General features: G+C 64.4%; 1 protein-coding gene across 4 annotated transcripts in view; it reads left to right on the top strand.

Annotated features, from left to right (window-relative positions):
* Positions 1–20,182, top strand: part of BAIAP2 (BAR/IMD domain containing adaptor protein 2) — a 62,834-nt gene that overhangs the window by 18,615 nt on the left and 24,037 nt on the right. For all 4 annotated transcript variants that reach the window (XM_047706398.1, XM_047706401.1, XM_047706399.1 and 1 more), the window contains exons 4-5: positions 18,909–18,970; positions 19,705–19,776. In XM_047706398.1, coding sequence (XP_047562354.1) covers positions 18,909–18,970; positions 19,705–19,776 — 134 coding nt within the window. The remainder of the gene's footprint in view (positions 1–18,908; positions 18,971–19,704; positions 19,777–20,182) is intronic.

Raw genomic sequence — 20,182 nt, 5'->3', positions numbered from 1 at the left:
CACAGCTCTGGAGACTTATGGGGCCGGGGGCAACCTGCCGGGTGGAACGCGCCGGACCCCGCATGATGGGTGGGCTCTGCTTGCGGGGGCGCCAGGCAGACCTTCCTCCAGCATCTGAGAGGCTGTGCTGCTCTCTGGCCGTGGAGGGATGCCGTCTGGCCTCCATGGACAAGGCGGGGCTCACCTGCCCCTGGCAGACGTGGGAGGGCGCAGGGGGCTCGAGGCATGCAGGTGCGGCCTCACCGGTGACACGGGGGACGCTCGGGCTCAGAGGCCGGCTGTGGGCCTGCCCGCACCTCCTGGCGTCCTGGCTGCAGCTCTGGCGGCCACGGACTGGGCCTCTGATCCCCTCGGAGGGGAGCTGGTGCTGTGCGTGACCCCGTGTGAGTTTGCGCACGGGCTCCTGTCTGCAAGAAGGGCGTTTGATCGTGGGGTTGGTTGTGGCTACGTGGGTCACACGTGGGCCCTGTGGTCGCGCTCACAGAAGGGCGAGGGTCTGCCCACGGGAAAACGCATGTCTCTGTGGCTCCAGGAGGGTGGTGGGTGTGTGCGGAGCCACCCTGAGGTCCCAGAGCTTCCTGGTGGCAAGGCCCAGTGAGCAGCAGGGCGGCCTTGTGCTGCAGAGCCAGGCGGCAGGGCAGGGAGCTCGCCAGGGCAGGGACGGCCCCTCACCGCTCCAGGAGCTCGGCCCATCCCGGCTGGAATCAGGGAGTTTGCAGTTTGCTTTCCTGAGTGTTTGGACTCTCTCCTGAGGCTCGCGTGGAGGCCAGCACTGGACGGGAACGTCCTCTGCGTGTGTCAGGCTTAGGCAAACAGACCTGTGTCCTCTCACCACGCGTTGTGGCAGCAAACATGGGGCTCCCCTGGTCAGCCAGTTCTCCCGTTCTCTGAGGCCCCGCAGTTCAGGGCTGCTCACTGGCATCTGGTTCCAAAGCTCGCCCATCACCCACTCCAGCCGGAGGACCCCGACCCCAGTGGCCCTCCCCCTCCCATTTCCCTCCCTCCCAGACCCTGGAAGCTACTCATCCGCTGTCCTCTGCATGTACAGCGGCTCCGGACATCGGGCAGTGACCCGTCGTGATCTTGAAGTCTGGCTTCTTTCTGCACGGGAAGTTAGCGGTGGAATTGCGGGGCGTGTGCCGTGGTCCGTTCTGGGTCCGGCTGCTTCTATCTGCAGAATTATCGCGAAAGTCATTGATGTTCCTGCGCGCGCAAGCGGCCCCTCGCACCTTGGCGCCAAGGGCTTCCCGCGGGATGGAGGCGCCGGCTTGTTCTGCCTTCTGCGGAGCGACGTCTGGGCTGTTTCCGGTTTGGGCATCTCCAGATTCGCGTCCTGCTCGTGAACCAGCGCGTCGGTGAGCGTCCCTCCCTCCCCGCGCGTGCTTCTCCTCCTCGGCTGGTCTGTGCTCCCGTCCTCCTCCGGCTGGGTTTTGTCCCGGGGTGGAGGTGCAGGGCTCCCAGATGGTTTCTCCGGGTGCCGTTCGCTTTTCAGTTCTGGAGTTGTTTTTAGGAGAACAAATGCGTTTGTTTTCAGGACGTCCGGTTAATTGATTTTCTGTGTGTGGATTTTTATCGCTATTGTGACTGTGCTTACAACTTCGCCTTTCCTTTGCGGTTCTCTTCGTTTGCTCCGTTCTCGGTTTGCTTCTGCTGATTCGTTCCCAGATCCTCGGCCACGGTCCTGGCGCGTGCAGCTGCTTCTTCCCTTGGGAGCGCGTCCCCAGCCCCACCTTCCCGCTCGCTCGGACCCCCCCCCCCCCCCAGTCCACCGGGAGTCCCTTTTCCAGTCCCGAGACCACGTGCTCCGGTCGCGTTTCTCCCTCAGCTGGGGGATCCTGGGCACGTATGTAGGAAAGCACCTGAGCCCTTGTGTGTCTGCAGCCGCGTCTCTACTCGGCCAAAGGCTTGGCTGACTTAGAACTGCAGACGGGATGCGGTCCTGCCTCGGGCTTGGGGACACCACCCACTGTCCTCTGGGCCCCAGCGTTGGGCTGCTGATTTCTCCGACGCGGGGTTTCAGTTTTGGGTGAGTGTTGTGTGTTTCTCCTGCTGGAAGCATTGGGGGTCTTCGTTCCTGGGGTGCTACAGATCTTCCGACTGTGTGCCTGTGTGTGTGTTGTGGGGAGGGTGCCTCCAGGGCCACGGGTGTTGAGCTGCGACCTGGGTGCAGAGGACAGGAGCAAGGGACGCACGCACGAGTGCAGGGGGCTCAAGTGAGGCGTTCTGGCAGAAGTAAGCACAGTCTGGAGCAAGGGAGGGTGGCGGAGCCCTGGGAGGGTGGGTCTGTGCTTTCTGGGGCTGCCCGGAGCCCGTCCCCTGCAGCGAGTGCCCTTGCTGGCTGCTGTGGAACATTCCACGAACACACTGGGAACGCCACGTTTCTGTGTTCTGTCAGCTGTTGCGTTATTCTGGGTGGGTTGTGCTGCTCTGAACGAATGTGTCCATGGGACGGCAATGCCGAGCCCAGCCCCACGGTGACTTCCACGGTGCTGCCCTGCTAGGCCGCCTCAGACATGGTGCTGGGCTGCGGGACAGGCAGCCCCGGGTGCTCCCTGTGGAAGTGCCGTCACCCTCGGGGACGGGAGTGAGCGGATGGGCTTGTGCCCAGCTCGGGAGGCTTCTGTGGGACTTGGCAGGGCTCCCCTCTGAGTGTGGCTCAGGCAGCCACGTTCCCTTCTCACTCATGCTCTCATGCCACATCTGCATGGACAGGATCCCCTCCCCCCACCACCCTGACCCCTGGCCCAGACACCACAGCTACCGGCCCCCTTGGCCAGCCCAGCTCGGGGGTTGGGGTGGGGGTGTGCTAGACTCACTTCTCAGACACCAAGAGGCACTTGTTTTCACTTTGTCATAACTTGGGGCATCCAAGGTGCCCACGTACCAGGGACAGATGATGCCACCCAGGAGGGACACCGGGCCTGAACTCGTCCCACATGGTGACCTGCTGAGAGAGACAAGGTCTTCCAGGCCCTTCTGAGCCTCTTGCTTTGCCCACTGCCTTGGGGCCTGGTGGAAATTTCACACTTGGGGTGCTTTGCTCTTGGCTGTGTGGACAGGTTGGGGTTCGGTGGCACGTTTTGGCCACTGTCCACACGCAACAGTGTCATTGGAGTTTCAGGTGTTGAGGTCACCCACCGAGGACATGATTTGTCCTGGTCCCTCCATGCTCGGTTCCCTCAGTGGGTTGCCAGGGGCATCATTGTGGGCTCCCTTCTCCTCCCCTTCTGCAGGCTGGTCAGGACCCCGGTGAGGGGCCCACCTGGGTTCCTGGATGGTCCTGCGTCTCGGCTCTCTGACGGGCTGTCCTGTCCGGCCCGGGGCCCCGTGTGCACACATGTGCTTCGGGGAGAGAGCCCACCTGTCCCCTGGTGACGGGTGTGGGTTCTGTGTCACGTTCCAGTCTCGAGAGCCCCCCGTGCTGATTAGCGAGCCGCTGATTAGCGAGCCGACAAGGCATGCCCCACCCCGCTCCCGGGACAAAGGGCCTGTTGGTTTCTCCCGTGGTCGTGGCTTTCTGCGGCTGCGGGGTGTGATGTGAGTGTGCAGATGACACGTCGTGCAATCCCATCGTCCTGAGCCGCTGAACCCCGTCTCAACATGGTAACTTTCTCTGTCCCTTTGGGCTAGAGTTTGGCTTCCTGCTGCCCTTCCCGTCTGCGGCGCCGTGGACTTGCTGTTTCTGATCATTTCCTGCCACGGTCTTCCCCCCAGGACAGGAGTGGGGAGCTGGGAGTCCTGCTGAGAATGAGCCGGTCTCCGGGGGGAGTGTGTGGGTGGGGGGCTGGCCCAGGCACCGGGGAGGAGGGCTCTCTGACCTGAGGTCGTTTTCAGAAGCGTGATCTTGCCGCGGGGCTCAGTGGGGCTTCGCCTGCCCTCTGGCTGCCGACTTCCCGCCTGGGTCTCAGGTGTGCTCCCTCCTGCGGGCTGGAGGGTTGGAGACCCTGGCCCCACTCCCTTTTGTGTTCTGACTCCTCCAGTCCCGTTAGGGTGACATGTGCAGACCCTCATCGGACGGCTGCAGGACACTGCAACTCCCCACCCCCTGCGGAGCCTGGTGCCCTTTCCGCCCAGAGGGAGGGTCTCGAGCAGCACGCGCTCCTCGAGTTAGACCCCAAGGTTGTGGGAGTGGAGAGCCTCCCACAGCGTGTTTCCCACTTCTGAGTGCGAGCCTGGCCCCACAGCGGCCTTTGTGCTCCTGGGCTGGGGCTGTGCAGACTCTGCCCGTCTCCCCGCACGGTAGGCAGCTGGCCGCTCTGCCTTTGGTCCCGCCGGTCTCTGTGCCCCAGCTCCAGGGCTCATGGGGGGCACCCGCTCTCTGCTTCTCTTGGGCCTGCCCCTGCAGCAGGGCCAGCAGGCCTTTGCTCTGATACCGCAGGCGGCTTCGTCAGGGAGCGCGGGGACGGCGGCCTTCAGAAGCCTCTTGTAGCGTCTCTAACCCCTCGCCGGCACCACCCACACTCGACCGTGTGCAGCTGCCTGCGGCTCTCGGACCTCTGCCTTCCCGGCCCTGCTGAGGCTCGCCTCCCGTGCGCCCCCCGCCCGCCGCGGGGTAATTACAGAGCGCACCAGCCTCTGATCTGCGTGCTCGGGGCGGCTCTTCCAAGGCCCCGCTCTGCTCAGATCCCTGTGGGTTCTGTGCTTGCTGGCGCCGGGCTCCCTGGCGGCTCCGGCGGTGGGCGTGCGGGCCGGGGTCCGAGGCTCCAGGCCAATCCCCAGCCTGCGGCCCCAGGGAGGGCGCCCCGACCATGTGCCTGTCCCAGGGCCCTGCGGGGGGCGGCGGGGGTGGGGGACTCACCAGATCTCAGAGTGGCTGCGGCCCTTCCGCCCATGTCTCCCTCCATCTGAGTCCCTTGGAGGGTGGGCAGGAGGCCCCGTGCTTGGGCCTCTTCCTGATCTGTCCAGACCATGAGCAGTTAGAAACGCCATCAGCCTGATCTGGGAGCATGCACAGGGCTGCAGATGCTTCTAGAAGGCTCCCGTGGGGGAGCAGGTCAGCTTCTCTTCATCCTGAAGGAGGCTGGTGTTTCCGTGGCTCGGTGGGGACACGGGCCATCGGAGCACTTGCCCTATGGCAGGCTGAGCCAGGGAAGACGTGCTGCGGCGGCCGGGGTCCCTCCAGGCTCTGCACTCCTTAAAGGGTCAAGCGATTGGACATTTCAGTTCAGGGAGAAGCTGGAAGAGGAGTGGAAAGAGCTCCCGCTGCCGTCTCTTCTGGGCCGCTGCTCCTCTCCCTTGCCCCCTGACAATACCTCGGTCCTGCTCTGGCTCCGCTCTCTGTGTGCCACAGGCGCGGACAGCCATGGCTGGGCATGTCCCCCACCCAGGCACGGAGGGCTGGCTCCTGGGCCCTCAGCCTCCAGCTCCAGTCTGTGCCGTCGCATGCACTGTTTGCCCCAGTGTTGGCTCCCAGGGGTGCTCTGCTCCCGGGGGGCCAGCCACTGCCTTGGGCCCCTGTGCAGGCGAGGCTGCTGTCATCTGTGGTCTCCCAGGGTGCCGCGTGCCACAGCACGTCCCGCCCCCTGGACGAGGCCTGCAGCTACAGCCTGGGCTCTTGTGGCAGGACGACTGTGTGCACGGAGCGGGCAGAACCCAGGGAGGGAGCGGGGCGGGGGGGTCCCGGCACACGTGTGAAGGGACTCAGGTTTTTGGTGCTGGAATCACTCAGGCAGCAGGAGGGGATCACATCGCCCACCATTTGGCCTCCCGTCTCTGCAGGCAAGTCTGGAGGGTTCTGCAGTTTTCATGAAGGCAGCGCTGTTTAAAGAGCTGTGCGGCGGAACCTGCACTGAGCCCCGTGTCCCGCACACGGGGTCACACTCCCCCGCCCAGCCCACCCGGTCCTGTCCACGGCCTGCTCCGGCTGCCTCATCTGTACGAACGGCTGTTTCGTGTTTGTCCCCTGCCTTTGAAGCGGCCGCTGTTAGTGGTCTGGGGCACGTGTGCGCCTACAGGGCTACTGTCGGCTGGCGGAGCTGAGCTGCGTGCGGGGAGCGGCCTTGCAGCAGGCACTTCTGCTGGGAGGCAGCCTGAAGCCCGCCTGCTTTGGAACCTGAGTCACTGGATTAAGGAAGGTGTGGCCTGAGCACTGCCTTGCCCGTGGCCGCCCTCCACCTGTGGTTCCCCAAGTGAAGAGCCCAGGCCTGCGTTCCCATGCCACCCGCGGAGAACCCTTGGGATTTGGGCACCTCTTCCCGGTTCTATGCACAGAGCTGAGTTTTCTCAAACTTGGCCTCTCGCTTAGAGGTACCGCTGGCCTGAGCAGGGTGTGGCTGGGGTGCAGAGCCACACGAGGGCGTGCCCTTGGCAGTGTGACCCCAGGGACCTTGCAGCCGTGGCTGGAGGGCCCCTGAAGGCAGATGTGGTTCTGGATGGGACCCGAGGCTGCCCGCCTGCTCTCATGAGGCCGAGAGGTGGTCTGGCTGCATCACCCTCCCGTGCCCGGTCTGTGTCCGGCAGAGCTGACCGTAGGAGCTGACCACCTGGCCAAGGAGCTCTCGTGTGTTCCCGCCTCCCCGTCAGTCACCCTAGCGCAGTCGGTCTGATGTGGCCCCTGCTGTCGGACCCGAGAGTAGGAACGTGCCATTTGGAGGCTGAGTCAGATCCACACTGTGGGAGCGATTTCAAGTCCCTAGGACCTGGCTCAGAGACCCTGTATCACCCACACCTAGGCCCCATCATGCCTAGATCCTGCCTTTCCCTCCCCTTCCCAGCTAATGACACCAAGGCCCCCTCCGCTGGCCCGTGAAGAAGTGGCTGGGGCAGAAGCAGCTGAGCGACCCCAGAGGTCAGGACCGTGCTCTTCTGGGCTTCCTGGGCCACAGGGACCTGTCAGGGCTTGATACTGGACAGCCCTTTGTGGTTTCGTGGACTTTGCCGTCCTGCTCAGCTTTGTGTGGATGAGAAGGGTCGAAGCCAGCCTGGGAGCTGGTGGAATGGCCTTTCTGTCTTGGGCTGTGGTCCCTCGGTCCTGCTTGGCAGCCCAGGCCTTGGGGCTGGGGTGGTCTTTGGGGGGTCCATTCTCAGGGTCCCCTGGGCTCAGATGACCTGCTTTCCTCCTGGGGGCCTCCAGGGTACCAGCTTAGCCCACCCTGGTGAGAGTGTTAGGGGCTAGACTGAGCCTCTGCCAGGAGACGTTAGTAAAGGTCCTAATCGGATTCCTGTCTGTCAGCAGTGGCTTTGGTGAGAGCCGGAGGTCTTCCAGCACGTTTCCTTGTCCCTTGGCATCCAGGGGTCTGCTCTGGGGCAGGAATGACAATGGGGCACAGCAGTCCATGACTGGGTCTCCTCCTGAGGACAGGCTGGGGACCCAGGGGCCTCTCGCCTGGTTACTGGGGTTCCTGCTTGGAAGGGGCAGAGACGGGCCTTAAGCCATAGTTCTGTCCTGAGCCCGTTTTCTGGGGTGACGGGGCCGGGCAGGGTCTATGAGGGCCTGGCCTGGGGCGTTTTCTGGGGTGACGGGGCCGGGCAGGGTCTGTGAGGGCCTGGCCTGGGGCGTTTTCTGGGGTGACGGGGCCGGGCAGGGTCTGTGAGGGCCTGGCCTGGGGTCTTTGCTGTCAGCTTGTTCCTGCCCTGCCAGGGAGCGTGGGACCCGTCCCAGGTCCTGACATGCCACGGGAAGCTCGCGGAGGCCTCGTAAACCCCTCCCTGCAGCGGCATGCCCAGGCCAGCCCCAGACTCCGGGGCCCAGTGATCTCCTATGACAGCCAGTCTGGCCCCCGGACCTTGTCCCATGACTCCACCACGTGCCCCCCCAGGCTAGGCGCTGTAGAGCTCGTGTGCTGAGCTGGGCGTGGCTCGCCCCCCCACCCCCACCCCGAGAGCGTCTGAGGAGGAGAGCAGCTCCCTCGTTTTCCCACTGGGGCAGAGCTCCTCTCTGCAGTGTGGTGGCCCGAGGGCTGGTGCAGGTGCTGGGTTGGGAGCCTGGGAGGCAGGTCTCCACCCCTCCCCTGGGGTGCCAGCCCTGGGGGGTGTGGGTGCCTGGAGTCCCTGGCGTTGGCAGAGGGCGGGCATGTCAGGAGCTGTGACATCCTGACCATGGCGACTTGGCGTACGGATGCCCAGTCCTCTGCACGTCGCCTCTGCCCGTCTGTGTCTTGCATGAGCTCCAGCAAGTCAGTGCTTGAAAAGCAGCTGTCCAGAGAGCCGATGCCTGCCTGGGCAGTTAGCAAGGTAGCGTGACAGGCAGGCTTGTGGAGAGCCACTGTCACTCAGAGACGAGGGTCCTCGGTGGGACCCTATGAAGGGCTCACAGCAGCAACTCTGCTCAGTGCCAGTCCGGGGGGGCAGCGTCTCTGCTCAGTGCCAGGCCGGGGCTCTGGGTGACCACTGGGGATGTCTGAGCCCTTCTGGCCTTGCTCTGTCCTGTCCTGATGAGGTCTAGGTGGCCTCCTGTAACCTGGTGTCGGTTCCCTCTCCCAGGTGACCTTGGTCACCTGTGTCTGCTTTGGGGGGAAACATAGGCCGAAACTCTCTGCTCTGTTCACACCGCGCGCCTCCCGGCAAGTCACACCAGGCAGGGTGCAAGACGAGACTGGCCGGCGGCGAGCCTGCTGGAGGTGAGCCCTGGTGGACACATGCGGTGGCAGGGGGGAGGCTGTGTGGGCGCTGTCCCCTCCGCCTCCTCGCAGTGGCTGCAGATGTCTTCCTGTGCCCATGCCGTGGGGTCTACGGGGAGAAGAGAATGGGCTTGGAGCCCCCACCAAGCCTCCTGCCCACCCCTGTGAACCAGGACAAATCATGTCCTCCACAGTGACGCCTCCGCGTCCTCCTGCCCTGTCTCGTCCCTCTGAGGCCGCCCCTCTGCCATCCTGGACAGATGGTCTGGGGATCCCCATAGGACACACCTGTGGAGGCCTCAGGCCGCTGAGATCCTGAGATCTGATCGGACTCCAGGTGGGGCCGACGCCTGCCCAGGACCTGACCTGCAGCCCATGGGCTGGAGGGGCCCGAGGGTCGACTTCGCCTTGGCCCCTGCCTGGAGGCCCCACACCCAGGCGTCGATGGTTGGAAGGGGCTGTGCGGTCTCACTGCGCCTCAGTAGAGTGCTCTGGGGAGGACCGCCGTCTGCTGTCATCGCCATGGCAACACAGCCATCGATTTTTCTCTTGCCCTCCCCCTCCCCCCCACCAACTGCTTTCTTCCTTTTTTGTGAGCAGGAGAAGAACCCGCTTCTCCCAGGGAGGATCTGGCAGCTTCGAGGCCGGTGGAGAGGGTGGTGTTGGCCACGGATCCGGGGGTGGGGGTAGGTAGGGTCCCCTTGGCGCTGTCGGAATTCCATGTCCCATCCCGGTGGCCTCACAGCGCACGGCCCCCTCCGGCCCTCCACTGTCTGTCCTCGCCGTACGAGAGCTCTACATTTGTGTCTTGTTCGGGCATATGCTAATTAGCTCTCGGAGCCGCCTTCCGCTCTGGAAGCCCCCAGAATAATTGAGCATGATGGATATTTGCTTCAGAAGGCTCCAGAAGGTGGTGTATGTTCCCTGCCAAGTGTGAGCAGCTGACCCCTTGGCTCGGAGCCCCTCCTGAAATGACATACCAGAGACATGAGATTTCGGTGTCCTTGGCGGACACTGGAGACCACAGGGAAGACCGGGGTCTCCGAGTAGTGACAGTGTGTCCCTCCACCAGGTCCGTCCAGCTCTGGGAAGACCAGGCTGGAGGCGGTGTCACCGGACGGAGGTCATGCTCCTCCCCAGTACCTTCTGGCACAGTGTGGGGCTCTGAGGACACTTCTGACGTGTGGCTGTCCCAGGGGGAGGCAGAGACGGTTAGCAGACCCCCCCACCCGCCCCAACGGGGCGCACACACCGTCCCATGGCCGCAGATTCATAGCTGCTTTGGTCCTAGCTCTGCTTCTCGGGGGCTGGTGGCGGGGCCCAGGCGGGGTTGGGGTCCCAGCGGGCCTATGGCTGCCGAGGCCCTCGCTCCCCAGACTCTGCATCCCAGCCCCGGAGAGCCCAGCCGGATCCCAGGATTCCCTGGGCCTGACCGATGAACAACACACCCTTGTCCCGAGGGCTCCCACCTGTGGACTCACCAGGCTCCATGCCCTCTCCCCTCCCTGGCCTCAGGCTCCCCAAGCGAGGCCCCGGGCGGCCCTAGGCTGGCCAGACGCTCTAGACGAGAGCACCCCTCTCTAATCATGCTTTGTGGCCGCTAGGTTCCTGGGGTCTATCGTGCTTCCCCCGCGCCCTGTGGTGTCCGTGTGGCCTCAGTTCCAAGAAGCGCAGGCCTCGGCGGTGTGACGCCGCCCGGGCCCTGGGGGCTTTGGCCTTTAAGAGCAGCTTCTGCAGCCTGGGGCCCTTCCTGCCTCTGCCGCGGGGTCACATCTGGCTCTGCCGGGGCATGGCTGCCCCTGGGAGCGAGGCGTATAGCCACTTGGGGTTGGGGTGGGGGCCTTGGCAGGTGGCCCATGTCTCCTCCCAGGCCTTCGGTGCCAGCCCCCAGTGCCCTGGGAGGGGTTGTCAGGTATGTGCAGGGCCCTCCCCCAGAACCAATCCTGGCTTGTCCTGGGGGCCTGTCTGGGCTGAGAGAGGCTTGACTGTCCCCTGACTATAGGATAGCAGGTTATGGGATTCAACTGGAGGGCTTGTGGCAGCCCGAGGGAGACCCTCAGATGAGATGGGGCGTGACTCGGGTCCCAGGCCTCACATTTGCGGGCCCCGTGCCTCTGGATGCCCCCCTCCTGGGAGCTGAGTGCTCTCTGGGAGCCCCCTCGTGGTCTGAGAATGCTGATCTTCCCGAGGGCTGGTGGGCCAGGCGCCTGGCCTTGTCACTCCCCACCCATTTGTAGCACTACTGAAGATCCCCCTTTCCTTGTGGCATCAGTTCCCCCGGGCTCCCCCCACCCCGTGCCCAGACCCTCTCTTCTGCAGGGCCCTATGCTGTTGTGACAGCCAGAGTCCCACAAGTGGGTGACTTCCTGCCATGGGAAGGACACAGGCGGGCGGGCGTGGCAGGGAAGACCCCTCCTGGCCCTGACTTTGTCACTGGGGATGAGGGGCGTCAGGGGCAGGAGGGAAGGGGCCACCCATGGTACCTACCCGTAGCCCACAAGTGTGTAGTGGCCCAGCCACGGGCACAGGCCTGGCCCCACGGGGACTGAACGCCGGCCCCCTGCGGGGTCTTTCCCCCATCTTGCCTGTTCCCTAAGTGCTTCAAGCACCGTCGTCCTCCTGCTGGGGGTGCGCGGAGGGCGCTGCATCCAGGTCCTGTGCCGTCACTGTTGCTGTTGGTCACAGAGGCCGGTGCGTCCCTGGGCCTGCCCCTGGGGCAAGGGCTGTGCCGAACCATGGTGGTATCTGTGCACGATGGAATGTTACGCGGCCGTGAGAAAGGTGAAGTCCAGCCGTTCGCGACGACAGGGACAGAGCTGGAGGGTGTCATGCTGAGCGAGACGTGTCAGTCCGAGAAGATACCACCTGATCTCGCTCACGTGGAATTTAGGAAACAAAACAAATCGAGCAAAGGAGAAAAAGAGACAAGTTGAGAAATAGACTCTCTACGGAGAGCTCACTGACGGCGGGGGGGGGGGGGGGGGGGGCAGGTGATGGGGACTCGGAGGGCGCTTGTCCGGGCGGCCCCGGCTCACGTCTGCAAGTGCTGAGTCACTGCTTCGTACGCGAGACTGATCTTATCCTGGACCTTAACTAACCAGAGCAAAAAGAAAGAAACCGCCCTCCTTGGCCGCCTCCCCGTGGAGTCCCCACTTCCTCTCCGTTTTTTGATTCATCGGGTTTTACGACACCGTCCTTGTGGGTGTGATGCTCGGGGGCCCTCCAGCGGGCACGCCCAGCCCTGGCCTCCGGCGGTCACTCCTCTGCAGGAGGCTGCGCACCTGCCCGGTGGGGTCAGCTCAGGCCTCGGGCCCCCTTCGTTGGAGCTGTCCCCAAGCTGGTGTCCTCAGGCTTGCGTGGCGCTGGCCAAAATAGGTTCTTGTTTAAGCCTCAGCGAGGCACTCCCTCACACCCCGATGAAGTGCCGTCCTCGCTTCTTGGGGGTCAGGCACCTGCAGAGTGGCTCTGGGAGGCTCTCAGGAGGACGCTGGCCTCTGTCCCGCCATTGTGGGTACACACAGAACACCATCCAGACTCCAGCCTGCGTGCTCAGGAGCCCCCAGCCCCACGCCCCCGCACCGGTGTTTTCGCCGGTCAGCCAGATTCCCGCTCCCTCTCAGCTTCTTGTCAGTTGAGGGTTTTAAGAACACGTCGTATCTTCTGCAAAAAAAAGAAAGAAAGAAAGAAAGAAAAAAAAAGCAAAAAGCCAGCCTGAATCTTCACAAATGTCAGTGTCGTGAAGGCGTGGGAGGGCCGTGTAGATCCAGACGAGGACCCCAGCGCCCAGGGAGCCAGGCATGAGTCCCAGCACCGCGCGCACGTTCCCGGGCGCCTGCCTGTGAGCCCTGCAGGCCCGAGCAGTTCCGAGTGCTTGAAGCCGCGTTCAGACGGACAGAACGCAGAGTTCCTAACGGAGAGAAACGAGAGGGGCCTGCGGTCCTGGCTGGGGAGGGGCCCACGGACGGCCTGCCGGCCTTCCAGGTGCACCGCGGGGGCTGCTGCGAGGAGGGGGTCTGCCTTCCTCGTGGGCGTGGCAGGCCCGGGTCTCAGAGCGCGCAGGCCGCGGCCACGTCCCCCGGGCTCAGGTTCAGCAGGACGCACATGTGCACGTACACAAAAAAGCAGGATGCTAGAGCAGATTCGGCAAATCATTGAGGCTCGGGACCTGGCGGGGGCGGGGGTGTTTGTCATTCTTGGGACCTCCGGGTGGCACGGCGCTCTTGGTGGCCCGGCAGTTCACACTGTGCTTACCCAGGGCCACCAATGGGAACATCTGGGTGTGGGACTGTGAAATGGGCCTCAGATGTGCCCTCAGGCCTTCCTGAAGCCCACACGGGCATCCAGGAGCCAGCCAGCCGCAGGGGTGGGGGCCGCATCTCGCCTCTGCTTCCCACAGGCCGCGAGGCTGCGCCGGTGCTGGTCTTGGGTTTGGAGAAGCTGGCAGGCGGGTCTCCCTGCTGCGGCCGCTCACTGTGCTGTGGTCTCCGGGCCCTGTGGTGGCCACGAGGAGCCCTGGGACCCACGAGGCTGCGTCCCTGTCCGCTGCCAGCCCCACAGACGTTCGTGGCCTTCCCTGAGCACACTGAGCAGCCCTGCTGTCGGCGGCCTTCCCAGATCTGCAGGCCCGTCCGCATCTGCGCATCCCAGGAGAGTGCCAGGGCGCCATGAGGAGAGCCTCTGGTCACCGTGTCCCCCAGGCAGCACCTGGCACAGAGCAGATGCTCACTGAATGGCTGGGGATGCCTGACCGCAGAGGACCGCAGGCGCCCCAGCCTGTGAGCTGGTCACCATTACCTGCAGCCAGAATCCTGCAGACTCTGTAACTTTCAAAAATTGGGTATGTCTACTTTTTTCTAGTTTTCTGGAATCTTTTTTTCTTTTCCCAAAGAGCTCAGTTTGGGGAAACACGGGAAGGTTTTCCTGGTTCTAAGCTACCTCACCTGTGTGGTCCTACGATGCTGCACATGTGTGAAGCAGCTCACTGCGTCCCGCTCTGTGTTCCCCAGCAGCCCACCCTCCATGGGTCCTTGTCGTGGTTCCCAAAACACCCTGGGACGCGCGGCCGATGCTTCTGTGGCACCTGCTCCCAGGACATGGCGGTGCCGGCGGGCACTGTCCTTCCCGCGGTCCTGTTCTTGCCTCAAGTGGGACTCCTCTCTCCGCCTCTCCAGGGCCCTCCTGGGAGCCTCGGGCCCACCCAGCTCTCCTCCCCGGCGTGGGCCCCCTTCACCTCCCGCGGGTGCGGCCAGGCTCTGCATTCTCCTGCCCCACTGCTCCTCCGCGCAGCTGGGCCTCTTGTTTCTGCCTTTTTCTCTCCTCAGTGCGTACCTTCGGCCCCCAGGGGCGCAGCAGCACCTGACTCTGTGGGGCCCGCCGGGGCCCTCTCTGCTTGCCTGGCTCCGAGGTTCCTGCCGGGACCAGTGCGAGTTTTTGAGGGTCGGTGGGGAATTTGTCTGTAGTGGAGGTAGAATCGGTGAAAGCAGCATCACCGAGCCCCGGTACTGCCTCCTGCTGGGATCCCAGGGTTTGGAAGAGGCGCCTGCTCTCCCGCGAGGACAGCCCCCATCCTCCCTCGGGTGGCTCCCTGGCCCCCAGCCCGTCCTCAGCAGCATGTGGATGTGTCCACAGATGCTCAGGCTCCCAGGTGGGTCCTGACCATCCCACTGTTGTCCTGTGTTAGCCCCGTGAGCCAAACCCGCTGAAGCCCAGCTGGGCGTTCCCTCCGCCTTCATGCCCCACAGCGGGCTGTGATGAAGGGGAGCAGCACGTCGTGTGTCTGCGAGCAAGTGTAGCGTGTGTGCCTGAGTGTGCGCACGTGTGCCTGTGTGTACATGTCTGTGTGTCTGCGCGTGTGCTTGTGTTTCTATGCATGTGCCTGAGTGTGTGCGTGAGTGCGTGCGTGCGAGTGCGCGTGCATGCCTGAGCCTGTGTACATGTACCTACGTGCGTGTGTCTTGTGTGTACGTGGATGCGCACGCGCGTGCGCTGGCTGCCCCGCCCCTGCTGCTCCTCGGGGACAGGCGTGGCCGTGTGTGCGGGAGAGGACTGAGGCTCTGGAGAGCACCCGAAACGTTAAATCTCCGAGCTGAGGGGCCGGTGGCGGGGGTGGCTCGCCGCTGACCTGGTTGCTTGACAGGCAGGGCCAACAGCTGGCGGGAGGGTTGGCGAGGACATGGCCTCTGATTCAGATGCCTTTGTGTCGTGGACACTGTTCGGTCCTGTGTGAGGCCCGTGGCGCGGGGTATCTCTTCTCTCATCCCGCTGGCCTTCAGCCCTCCTCCTCCCGCACATCGCCCTCCGCACCTGTGAGCTGTTGGGCCTGCGGGTCCCCCCGCTCCGACAGGGCCACCAGGCCTCGGGGTTTGCTGACTCACTTTCCCGGGTGTGGCAGGACTGCCCTCCCACCGCCCGCTGCACCCTGAGTGCGGGCGCCCGCCGCCTGGCACCCCTGTTGACGCTCTGTGGAGCGCTGGTACTTCCTGCAGGTGGTGTCTCCGGGGCAGAGTCACCCGCCCGTCTGCTGTTTGCTCTGGCAGCGCGGCGCTGGAGCTGCTACCTCAAACCCGGTTTTTCAAGTTTAGGGCCCGCCGGAGCTGTGAACCCAGGACGTGGATGCCCTGGGGCCCGTGCGTCTGCACTCAGAGGAGGCCGGGGCACAGCCTGTGGTCTCCTTCCTGGGAGGGGGTCCCCACTCCGTGCTGTCCGTCATGTGGGGGAGATGGGATGGAGAGAGTCACGGAACCCAGAAATCAGACACGGCGCCAGCCAGCTCACTGGCGCTCAGGACCGTCCGGGCCTTCGGGACCCGGAAAGCACAGCAGAGGAGGAGACGAGTAAGCGCTAGTGCGGACGCCTGGGCTCTCTGTTTCTCGGGGAGTGTCGTGCGGGGCATAGCTCTGCCCTTGCCCCCTGCAGCCAGCTCAGGGCACCCAGCAGCGCCCCCAGGGGTCCAGTGCCTGCCGGGGGCTGGCTCCCCCTCCTCCCACCGCCCCGCGTGCTTCGTGAGCATATGGCTTCTAGCAGCTGCTTGTAAAACGCAGTTTAAAAATTGACTGTGTGGGCTGGTTGTGCAGCCGTGGGTTTGCAGCTCAGAGCTGAGTGTGCGCACGGGCTCTGTGACCGATGGCACAGCGGCGGGCTGGCGGGGGAGCCAGGCCCGTCGGTGCAGGCAGCGGCGGGGGGACACGCCGGGTGCTTCTGACGCATCGGCCACCGGCAGTGCAGTGGCCGCTTTCTGGACGGGAGGAATTCCTCTGCTGAAGTGGTGGCCCTTCGGCGGGGTTCTTCGCGTTCCTCAGGCATCCTCCCTGAGCCAGTCGCGCCAGACTTTTCAGGAAATACGTGTTTATTCATTGGATCCTGTTGTTGACGTAACTGTGTTGGGGCCCGAAGCGTGGCCGATGCCGTGGGAGCCGCCCCCGCGGGGAGACTGTGCTGGGCCACAGCCTGCTCCGTGTCTCGCTCCCAGACTTGATGGCCCTCACAAGGGCTGTGGGGGCAGAGGATGGGTGTGAGGGCAGCGCCCTCCGGGCCGCATTCTGGGCTGTTCCCCAGGCTGGCCAGACCTTGTGCCATGTGGGCGCTGCGCCCTTGGCCTCGGCTTGAGCCGTTCCCAGATGCCCGCAGGCAGAGGGCCAGAAGGTGGGTCCAGGGCCCTCAACACAGGAAGTCCCCCGTATCACAAACAAGACCCCAGATGTTTTCCCCACGTCAGAGAGGTGAGTGTGTGTCCTGGGAAAGTTCCAGAAGGCCAAAAGCACAGAGAGGCAGAATCAAGCTGGTGCTGCCCTCTTGGGTCTGAGATTCTGGGCATCTGGGGCTCGGACCTGTGGGTCTGGGCCTGCTGTGGGCAGCACTCCAGCTACCCGGGACGCATCCCTGCCGCACACACCAGACTGGGGCTCTGCCGCAGGCAGGGTGACCGCGGCCTGGCCTCGTCCCCAGGAACCCCTGGCCAGTGGCCACTCGCTCCTCTTGTGAGAGTGGCTTCCCTTCCACCAATGCTGGCAACCGGGCCCCTCATGTCACCTTGCGTCCCCGTCATTCTTGGCCTCTTCTCTCACACATCAAAGCCCCAGAGTCGGGATCAGGAGGAGGGACGAGGCCAGGACAGGCCAGGGGAGGCTTGACCTCTCCTGCAGGGCTGGTCTGCTCATGTCCCGACCGCTGCACACGGTTGACCACTAACCACTGACCACGTGTGCTCGTACTCTGACCTGACCACAGGAAGCCACGGCAGAGGCAGGGCCTTCTTCCCAGGGCCGCCCGTGCTTGCCCTGCCCCATCCTGCAGCGCCGTCAGGCCCGAGGACAGGCCCACACTTGGAGCAGGACCGGGAGCGGCTTCCCGGAGCACAAGGCGCCGACTGGCATTCCCCAGCTGTGGCATTGGCGTCTGGGGTGGCCCGTGCCATACGCTCCACAGACCGCATTGGGCTGTCTGTGCACAGGAGCTCCTGGGGGCTGCCCCTGCTCGTGCATGTGTCCCTTCCTCACGCTCCCTCCAGGCGTGTCAGGCCTGGAGCTGCCGGTGTCCGTGGGGCACGTGCTCACACACGCTCACACCCCCACACACACTCACGCTCCGTGGCCAGGGCACTGGCCCTTCCCTGGGGCAGGGGTGCCTCCCCTTCATCCCAGGCCTGCCCGCAGGCCAGGCCCTGGGGGTCTGTACTTACCCAAGTGGCAGGCCTGAGGGTGTCTTTGCAGCAGTTGGGCTTAAGGCTGGCTGAGGAGGAGGGACATGTCAGCCGCACACCATCTGTGGCACAACACCGGGGTCCCAGCTGCCCAGTGAGTTGGCTCCTTAGGATGTGCGGAGTCCCTTCCCCTGCCCCCCGCCCCCAACAGAAATCTGTGCATCTCTCTGGGGCAGAGCAGGTGTCTGGGGACCCATCCGGGGCACTGAGATTCGAACAGCAGAGCTCGGGGCCCTGCAGGGGAGTCTGGCGGACCTCGAGGCTGTGCTGACTGACAGGTCCGTCTCTACAGCTCCTAGTCACAGCCGGGACTCAGTGTGCCCTGTGGACGTCACAGAACAGCCAGTGACCAGGAGAAGTAGACCTCCCCAGAACCCGGTGGTGCTTCTGGGGGGAAAAGTGACCCTGGGGGGCCATCTGTGCAGCTGGAGGCCACACCACCCCGTCAGGGTGCAGGGGCTGTTGGCCTTTGTCTCCATTTCCGGGTGGCCTTGCTGGGATACCCCTTGTGGCAGCCCTCCAAAACGGTCTCTGGGTCACGGAGCCCAGGCATGAGCAGGGAGGGCGTGCTGGTGTGGGCAGCACCGCAGGGACGTGGCTCATTGGGAGCGAGCACCCTCGGGGGCAGAGTGGCCCCCGTTCCACCGTGTCGGTGGCGCACGGACAGCATGAGCTCTGAATGGCGCCAAGCAAACGATGTCCCGCTGCCTGTTCCAGCTGTTCCTTCTGCACGCGAGGAAATGGAGCCGTTTGCCGGGGGGCGGGGAGGGGTCCTTCACACCAGCACTTCAGGGCAGCTGGGCAGCCCTGAGGGTTTCCAGGGCTGGGGGCCCTTGTGCAGCCTCTGGCCTAGAGCTTCTGTTCCGTGGGCCCTGACTTGGGGGTGACCATGCTGGTGTCATGGGCTGTGTGGCGACCTCCCCTCCGTGGCCGCAGCTGGAAGCGCTGCACACCTGTTGGTCCTAGTGGCCAGACTTCACAGTGGCAGCTGAGTGGAACCTTCCAGAGCTTTGGGAAGAGGAAGACCGAGGCTGAGCCCTCCCCCGTCCCTGCTTCGGGAAATGTGTGCAGAGCTAGACGGCGTGCTCCCTTTGTCCCCAGAGCCCCTTGGCGAGGTCCCCAGCGCTACGGACCTCAGGTGCCTCCTCGGGCCCCTCGCCTCTGAGGCCTGCAGCCAGGTCTTGCCTTCACCCCACGTAACCCACGTGGGCAGCACGGGCGGCAAGTGTGTTGGGTCCCAGTGCCACCTGGGCCCAGAGTGGGTGGGACGGCGGTTGTTGGCAGCTACGCGTGGGAGCAGGATGCAGGGTAAGAGGTGCATGTGTCACAGGCTCACTCGTGGGCTTGAGATGTGCAAACGAAGGGGCCCCCACTTGGGGCCTCTGTCGTGAACCTCAGCTGCTACCCCATCACCCCGAAGTCACCCAGTGGCATCCCTTGTTACTCTAGAATCTTCCGTCTCGTCTCGGTGTCACCAGGAGAAACAGCGCTCTCTGCCCTGCCTCCGGCACACCTCTGCCTGCTCACCCACAGCCCAGGCCCAGGCACTGGGCCTACCTGCTCCCTGCTCCCCGGCCACGGGCAGCTGGAAGGACCATAGCGCAGAGTCCTGACCTTTTCTCTCTTTCCTCTCTTCCATGCTGCCTTTCCAGGAGACGTTCTCTTTCAGATGGCCGAAGTCCACAGGCAGATTCAGAATCAGTTGGAAGAGATGGTGAGGCCCCTGGGGAGGAAGGGGCAAATGTAGGGGGCAGATCGGACGGAGGGGAGGGGAAGGGCAGGCTGCGTGCTTTGGCCCCGTGTCCATTTGGGAACCTTGTGTCGCCATGTGGCTGCCCTCAGAAAGATGGGCACAAATCCCAGGTTCGGGACAGAAGTCACACAGTGGGGAGGTGATCCACTATGGGGCCAAGGACATACAGGAGGACCTGGGAGGAAAGGGCCCAGGCCACGCAGGATCTCACTGTCAGCTGGCCACAGGGGTCTGGCAGAGACATGGGGGGCAGGCCTGGGGAGCACACACTTGCCCAGATTCCAGGCCCGGCCATGACCCAGCAGGTCTAGAGCGAGGGGTCATATGGGCCCCTCCTAGTCTGCCCATGTCAGCTTGAGAAACACTTCACCGCTGAAGAAAAGGGGGGGACGGGGGGAGCAGTTCCTGTGTTCGCCCTGGGAAGCAGAACCCCCAAGGCTGTCCAAGGCCAGGATGGTCTGACCTCCGGATTCCTGTTCCACACTGGTGCTTGGAGCCTCCCAGCTCCCCAGGCCCCAAGCCTCTGTGCAGGGTCACTGGCTCAGGGATCCGACGGGCCCCTTGCCCCTCAGGGTGGCCCGTGTCTGGGGTGTGGTAGTGACCGTCCACCTCTCCTGGGAGCCTCCCCCCACCCCACCCCGCCTGTCCCAGCCTGTGTTGTGCTCACGGCCCTTATGCGTCCTGTCTGTGTCCAGCTGAAGTCTTTCCACAATGAGCTGCTCACGCAGCTGGAGCAGAAGGTGGAGCTGGACGCCAGGTACCTGAGCGTAAGTACCGCACCCATCGGGCTGCCTGCGCCCGCTCCCCTCGTCCCCGCGTCTCCCGGGTGGGCAGCTCACCGCCAGCCTCCCACCCAGCAGGCTCCCCGCAGCCCTGCCCGTGCCAGCCGGTCTGGGACAGAGCGCCGTGCATGGGGGAAGCCGGCGCATCCTACGCCCCATGCACAGCTCCCATGCCCCCACAGCTTGCCACTGTCCGTGGCGGGGACGGCACAGCCCTGTCCCTGCCCCCTGGAGAGCCTGCACAGACTCTGCGTCTGACCTGGAGGCCTTGGGGTCCCGTTCCTGTGCCGTCACCTCTCCCCAGGGCCAGAGGGGCCTGAGGTGCTGCGCTCTGTCGGGGCATGTGGCCTGAGTTACCAGGGGGCGCCCCGGCTGGGGGTGGCGTGGGAGG

This window comes from Lutra lutra, chromosome 16 (assembly GCF_902655055.1).
Source record: "Lutra lutra chromosome 16, mLutLut1.2, whole genome shotgun sequence".
Classification (NCBI taxonomy): domain Eukaryota; kingdom Metazoa; phylum Chordata; class Mammalia; order Carnivora; family Mustelidae; genus Lutra; species Lutra lutra.
Note: the sequence above shows the minus strand (reverse complement) of the source record. Positions and strands in the feature narration are given on the sequence as shown.